Source organism: Neoarius graeffei, chromosome 8 (genome assembly GCF_027579695.1).
Source record: "Neoarius graeffei isolate fNeoGra1 chromosome 8, fNeoGra1.pri, whole genome shotgun sequence".
NCBI lineage: Eukaryota > Metazoa > Chordata > Actinopteri > Siluriformes > Ariidae > Neoarius > Neoarius graeffei.
Window position 1 is genome coordinate 84,640,871 of NC_083576.1, and position 8,104 is coordinate 84,648,974.

The window sequence follows — 8,104 nt, forward strand, 5'->3', positions numbered from 1 at the left end:
TTGGCCTGGTGCAGGCAGAACAACTTGGAGCGCAATGCTCTTAAGACACTGGAGATAATTGTAGACTTCAGGAGGAGCTCTGCCACACCTGCCCCATCACCCTGTTTGACTCCCCAGTGACCTCTGTGGAGTATTTCCGCTTCCTGGGCTCCACCATCACATAGGACCTCAAGTGGGAGATGAACATCAGCTCTCTCACCAAGAAAGCACAGCAGAGGATATACTTCCTGCGGCAGTTGAAGAAGTTCAACCTGCCAAAGACAATGATGGTACACTTTTACACCACCATCTTTGAGTTCATCCTTACCTCCTCCATCATCGTTTGGTCTACTGCTGCCACTGCCAAGGATAAAGGCAGCCAGCAGCGTATCATTCGCTGTGGTGAGAAGATGATTGGTTGCAATCTTCCATCTCTCCAGGATTTGTATGATTCCAGGACACTGAGGAGGGCAGAAAGGATTGTGGCCAAGGATTGTGTCCCACCGTGGACACAAACTTTTTGAGCCACTCATATCTGACAGGAGGTTGTGGTCCATCAGGACCAAAAGCTCATGCCACAAGGTCAGCTTTTTCCCCATTAACAAGGTCAGAGACCCCCACTGACTCTTAACTCACACACAATCCAAATGCATCACATTAATGCACTTCCTCTTTGGATTGCTGTTTGCACTTATACTCTTTTCACAAACCCTTTAAAAATGTTTATTTCTTTTCTAACTCCAGATTTTAGATTTCCTCATCTTTTTAAATTTATATTTCTACATTTGTCTGATGATTTATTGAGAAGTAAAATTTATTAAGTGAAACATGTGAATGTTATATACAGTACATGTTCATTCTCCTACTTTTATTCTCCAGTCGTGTTATACTCGTATATACACCTCGTCTAACACATCAGCTGTGGTTACCCTTAGCAAAAAGAAGTTTATTCAAGTGTACTATGAGTATACTTATTTTTTACTAAAACTGCAGAAGTGTACTTGAAGTTGACTTTTTATAAACTATATTTTATATACTTAAGAATAGTATAGTGAAGTATACTTGGCTTATACTGAAAAGTATAAATAAAAGTCTAAGACTAAGTACATTAATACTAAGACTTATACTTTAATACTAAAACGTATACTTTAGTATACTTTTCACGTTTTTCTGCCACAAAGTACTAATACTTAGTATATCTTGCTCCAAGTGCATAATAAGGTCAAGTCATTGACTCATGCTTAACATTTAATTTATATATTAATATAATATAATGCTGGAGTTTAAAACTTTACAGTATATAGTATGTGTGCTCAATTGCATTATCTTTATGTACCTTAAAATCATACACAAAAACAGAAAAACTTTTGACTTGACTTTATTGATCAATTTCTCCAGTAAGGAAGGACTTGATTTCATAGGTCTTTATTTTTGAAATGTTTGAAAATATATCAAACTTGTTTTCAACATTCTGTCTTGTGATTTTGTATATGCATCACACTCTTGTGTACATACAGTATGAGTAAACTTTAAGAATACATTAAGGAGTATATTTCCAGTATATAAATAGTAAGCTACAAGTAATATGCCAAGCAAACTTAAAGTATAACAAGTAAACTAGTGAAATAACCAACATTTATAACAGTATACTTAAAGTATACAATAATAAACTAAAAATAGGGACTTGAAGTATGTAACTAAGGGGTGTTGTGGCTCAGTCAACTAAAGCGCCATACAATAAATCTGGGGACCTGGGTTTGATTCCAACCTAAGGTCATTTCCTGATTCCTCTCCTGCTCATTTCCTGTCTCTACACTGTCCTATCCAATAAAGGTGAAAAAAGCCCCAAAAAAGAAGTATATCGATAAGTGTACTTGTGGTATACTTTAAGCATATGAGAGGGATATACCAAGTACATTGATAGTATATAGATGAATGTACTTGTTGTATACTTTAAAGTGTACTTTTGCAAATTTAAAATGAACTTTAAAGTATACTTTTATAAACTTGAAATGTTCCAATTTAGTCTGAAAAAGTATTAAATTTGTATACTTTCTAGTATACTAAAAGTACATGGTCTGTAGTATACTTGCTATACTTATACTCATACTGAAGCATACTTAATAAAATGAACTTTAAGTATACTACTTTTTGCTAAGGGTAGATCTACTCAATCTCTCCTTTATGTTAAAACTGTAAACTTTATTATAGTAGATATATTTTTCAGTGGGTTCCTGGGGAACGTATACAAACTCCTTTGCCTTTTGCACAATTTATTGTGTGATAGATTTTATTTAAAATGGTTTAAATGGACATTTCTGGCCATCAATCTACTCACAACATTCAAAGTTTTCAAAAATCAAAAGCTGCAATCTCATTCAGACACAGACGAATATCATAATTCCAATGAAAGACCGTGCCTATTGATAATGTGTCCAAAAACTAGCATGTATATGATAAAAATGAGTAATAATGTCTCAATCATCCTCTGAAATGCTCTGACTGGAATCGTCTCATTAATTACAATTATAAAGCAATGACTCTCAGGAAACCATAAGAAATACTGCATAGGGTAAGTATTTATTAGAGGACAGTTAAATGTTACATGTGCGTCAAACCACTTCATTTAATTCCTGAGTCATTAACTGAGACCAAACATGAAGATGGAACAGACAGTGATACTGAAGACTTAGAAACACCAGGTGGCGCTGTCACACTGAGAATGTGTTAATTGTACAAGTAAGTAATTACAAAGTGCTTCTTTTTTTGTTAAGAACAGAAACAGTGATGATAAAATGTGGTGAGTATATCAGGTTAGTCTTCTGTGTGGAAATCCCGTCTAACGCTGAGATTCAGAGTTTTGCTGATAAAGTGGCTTTGTTTTTAAGATCCACTTTTCGCATGTGAGAGTTGACCCAAGGGGCCTTAGGATCCACGCAGACTTTCCTTTGGGTGTTCTGTTCTTTATTTAGAGTCTGAAATCTGTGACACAAGAAGAGGGACACAAGGATGCTGGATTAATACACGATAATATATTGTCAAATACTGTATATATAATGTATATATGATATGATACTCACACAATGGCGTCTATGGGGCAGTTGCTGTTGTTGATCCGCCAGTAGGTCACAATGTTTTTTAAAGGAACCTTTATTCTAGTTGTGGTTGAACAGCATTCAGTCTTGTAGTCAAAACCGTGAACTGATAGAAGAAAAACAAAAAACATTGTTTTAGTTCTGGAAAGAGATTATTATCTCATCTCATTATCTCTAGCCGCTTTATCCTGTTCTACAGGGTCGCAGGCAAGCTGGAGCCTATCCCAGCTGACTATGGGCGAAAGGCGGGGTACACCCTGGACAAGTCGCCAGGTCATCACAGGGCTGACACATAGACACAGACAACCATTCACATTCACACCTACGGTCAGTTTAGAGTCACCAGTTAACCTAACCTGCATGTCTTTGGACTGTGGGGGAAACCAGAGCACCCGGAGGAAACCCACGCGGACACGGGGAGAACATGCAAACTCCACACAGAAAGGCCCTCGCCGGCCACGGGGCTCGAACCCGGACCTTCTTGCTGTGAGGCGACAGCGCTAACCACTACACCACCATGCCGCCCGAGATTATTATTATTATTATTATTAATAATAATCATCATCCTTTTACCTACAAGACAATACAGATATGTTCACACTGGTCTATATGAAGATTTAATTCTCACCACTAAACACCCGATGAAGAGAGCAGAGCAACAGGAGAAGCAGCAGCAGAGCCGTCAGGTTCCTCATTCTCAATCAGAACGTCTGATTTCACACAGAGACGGACCGGAGTGAGAGTTCGAGATCCAGGAGAGAGGAGTCGAGTGCTGGATGAGTGAGCTGCTCTCCATCTTATATATGACTGAGCGAGCAAGATCTGTGCGTTAGGGATTTTTTTCTGATGTTTCTCAGTAGCGAGCCTCCTAACTTCCTTCCTCTTTGCCCTGAACATTATTCAAGGTTTTCACTATTTGTAGACTTTTCTGAGAATGTTTCCACGTGTTGAGCTCCTAATCATTTCAACAGATAGACTGAGAGATAGAAATGCATATTTTGGAATCATTAATTTAATTAGCACACATGTAAACAAACAAAACAGATAGCTAATCAGTGGTTTGGCTCATTGTTTTGAGAGATAATGATGTTTTTTTAAGAAGTAAATTGGGATTTCAAGCTCTTTTAGGGTGGCACGGCTGTGTAGGGGTTAACACTGGTGCCTCACAGAAAGAAGGTTCTGGATTAAAGCCCAGCACAGAATGGCCTTCGTCAGCCACTGGGTTTGAACCCAGGACCTTCTTGTTGTGAGGCGGCATTGCTAACCACTACACCACCATATAAACAATAATTTTGTTTATGATGATTGTATTTTGATTCATATGTAACCACACACACCTTGATGTAATCACATAAGCAGTAATGTAGTTTATAATGATCATATATTAAAGCTAGACGGCCTTTCGATTTCATAAAATCGGTGAAATTTAGTTCCCTCTGACATTTGGTCATTGTGATATTTGTCTATTTCTGTCATATCTCACAAAATATCAGGCCATTCTATTCTGTGGCTGGGAAGCTATTTAATTTGAGCGGATTCCCAAGCAAATAATGTGTATGAAATCGCTCGCTTCGCACAGTCAAGAAGATGGAAGAAGTCCGTGTGCGCATACACAGGTTTACCTGAGTCGTCATCGTCTTCTTAATCTTTTAGGTTTTACGGCAGCTGGCATCCAGTGTTGCATTACTGCCATCTACAGGTTTACCTTTGAGCGTGCACTGACAGTTCCATCATTCTGTCGCTAAACGAACAGCTGATCACACCAAGGTGCTCGCTGAGCGCCGATATTTATTAGTTTGGTCCTGCGTTTCCTTTCCTTTGTATATAACATAACATCTTTTCTTCTCACTCTCTGTTACTGTAGTCAGTCTTTCACATTTCATTCACACATTCACGTCCACCATTGTTCTCTCCTGTTTCAAATTTGTATCCCACAATGCCTTGCGCGAACGGGGAAAGCCCACCACGTGATGCACGACGGAGTATCTTGAATTGGGTCATGGTGAAGCAAGAAAAAAAAGACAGAGAATTTAGGGCCACGGGGCTCTAAATTCATTAATTATTCTTTTCGGAAAAAAAGTAATACAATTGGAAGTCTGTGATTTGAATTCAGTAGATTTTGGTCCACTAAACAAAAATAATTGCATGTCAGGGAAAATTCTTTTTATGACCTAAACGTGAAAAATCTGAAAGGCCGTCTACCTTTAATTCAAAGGCAAGTATGTTGATTTTCAGTAAAGAGTAAATGAAGTTGATTCGATTAAAAGTAATAATAAATTGGTTTATGAATGATCATAATTACAGTAAAATACAGTAAAGACATTGAGATTGTTGATACTGAAGTTTGTTTTCTGCTAAATCACAGGCCTATTCAAAAAGTGTATTATTCTAACTCCAGCACCTGCAGTGTTATATGTTGTAATGAGTTAGCCAAGACCATGTTGAATCAAGCAGTTGTTCATTATAGAGTGTTTTGCATGATAACGTCATACATTTTATCAATTTTTTTCTGAATCGGGTACTGTTACAAGCTGCAATGTGCATTTCCTTTTCTTTTCTTTTCTTTTCTTTTCTTTTCTTTTCTTTTCTTTTCTTTTCTTTTCTTTAATCCTGTGTTGTGGTAGACTGGCCAACGCCAAGAGTGTTGTGCTTGTTTGCACCTGAAGCCTGTATCAGTCTTTAAGCTGATTTGACTCCAGTCATTTTGAATCATGTACTGTACTCTGAATACTGTGTTGTTCATGACGTATCACTTCTTATCATATGTTTTGATTCTTCCTGAATTGACCATTCATACTGGAAAATTTGGCTCGGTTGATACAAAATATGAGAAGCATGAGATGTATTGCCCAATAGAAAATGTTGAAGTGGTATGACATGACATGTGAACCAATGAAATTATTTGTATACACTTTTTTTTTTTGAGACAGTATAAAATGAAAACTTTGTGATTTCAAGTCGGTTCACTCTGCAGACTGAACTCAGCTTTTATTAATTGATTTAATAAAAGTCTAAACTTTTCTGCAACCTCTTTGACTTTGAATCATTTTTGCTTGGGAGAGTTTCCACGACAGTGTGTGTGTGTGTGTGTGTGTGTGAGAGAGAGAAAGAGAGAAAGAAAGAAACTTGGAAGACATTTATCTGATCTTCGGCTTGTGAGCAGAGGTGGACAAAAAACCCAACTTCATTACTTAAGTCAAAGTACAGATCCCGCTGGTCAAATGTTACTCTGATACAAGTGAAAGTTGTCCGGTCAAATTTTTACTTAAGTTAAAGTACTGAAGTACTTGCTTTTAAAAATACATTTTCTGTCAACACATTGTTGTATTATTGAGGCTTGTAATACCTCAAGCCTCTGAAGCAACCGACTGGATTATTTTGTGAATTCACAAAATGAACGCATGCTGTGCATCATGGTGGTTTAACATTAAGCTAGCTAGTCAGTGAAGCTCCACCTGACATGCTAGCAAATTCTTTTCAAACTCAAAATCATAGAGTAGAGTGGGGAAAAAGCCCCCGTGGGGTAATACGCCCCCGGCCTGTTTTACCCAAAATAACCACCAGATGGCGCAAAGTTACATTTCTATTGTTGATATGGACTGGCTTGACAACGGGGATATACAAATATCCAGGGGCGTCACTAGACCCAAGACCATACTGGGGCACAAAAGGGGCACAGGAAATGTATGCGAGCGCGCGAAGCACGCGAGCTAAAAATTTTGCACTATATTTATATTTATATTTATATTTTTTATATAATATATATTACATTTTATGTAATATATATTATATTTTATGTAATATATATTTATATATTGATATTTATATTTAGAAACGGCCTGCTTAAAACTAGTCACTAGAGCTGTAAAACTCAAAATGATTACGAGGACACTGAATCCAGGTCAATCATTTAATAATAACAGTATGAATATTTGCAACATTTGTGATAATAGCAATGTAATACTTATACTGTTGGTAATATTGTAAAAGAACATATTAACATACAATACAACACCGCCGAGTTTTTAAACTCAACCAAGAGTACTTAATGGCCAACAGTATTCACACTTGATACCTTTTAAATCACCAAACATATCTTTGTAAGCACACGCATTTTCAGCATTGAACATCTCTAAACACAATGCAAAAGCCTCTAAAAGCACCACTGTGTGTGTGTGTGTGTGTGTGTGTGTGTGTGTGTGTGTGTGTGTTACAAAAATGACAGTGGAATTACTGTCTACTAACCTGTAAACAGTTGAAAAACACGGAGAGATGGTTTCCCCTGCTCTGAATTTCATTGCATCTGAGGGCTGCTGGAGTCTGCGGTCCCCATAGCAACCAAGATGTTACTCATGTCACGCGCACACTTTTTTCACATTGCTTAGTGTGCGCGAGGCCAGCCAAAACTACCAATGTAAAAGCATTGTAGATGGTCTTCTTCGCGCATCGGTTAGCCTACCCCACGTTATGAATTAATTAAATTGCAGCTATTCCCAAGTTTAAAATTCAGAGCGTTTCGTCACTGGATTTTTTTTACTGGGGCACTACAGATCTATACTGGGGCACGTGCCCCAGTAAAATACCCCTGGCGACGCCGATGCAAATATCCACTGTGGATCGCATATCAGCAAAGCAGGGGAGAGAGATCAAATTTCATGGTAAGTGATATAATTTTCAGATATCAGTAAAACTGTATTTAGATAGCTGCTGTTTCGTCAGATATCACAGCTGTGTATGTGGTATGAGTAGACAAGTCAGTACGTTAAAAAAATACATTAGGTATAAAAAGTTGAATCACATTTTGAAAGTAAGACCCATTTTTGTAAAAGTGTAGTCTGTGGGGTAAAACGCCCCCTTAATGGTGGGGTAAATGGCCCCCAGGGGGCATCGTTTCCTTTTATCATAATTACTGTATTTCATACATTTCTGAATAGCAGATACATAGTTTTTAATAACATCTCGCTTACCTGATTGAGTAAAGCAAGTAATTTGAACTTAATATTAAAAAAATATTAATATTAGCATTATTT

General features: G+C 37.4%; 1 protein-coding gene across 1 annotated transcript; it reads right to left on the minus strand.

Annotated features, from left to right (window-relative positions):
• Window positions 1–2,572: 2,572 nt before the first annotated feature.
• LOC132890268 (monocyte chemotactic protein 1B-like) lies at window positions 2,573–3,857 on the minus strand. The gene is made up of 3 exons (XM_060927082.1): window positions 3,703–3,857; window positions 3,060–3,180; window positions 2,573–2,961 (listed from the first exon to the last, which is right to left on the minus strand). Exons 1-3 carry the CDS (start codon window positions 3,767–3,769, stop codon window positions 2,832–2,834), a joined length of 318 nt encoding a protein of 105 aa, XP_060783065.1. The 5' UTR covers window positions 3,770–3,857; the 3' UTR covers window positions 2,573–2,831.
• Window positions 3,858–8,104: the final 4,247 nt, after the last annotated feature.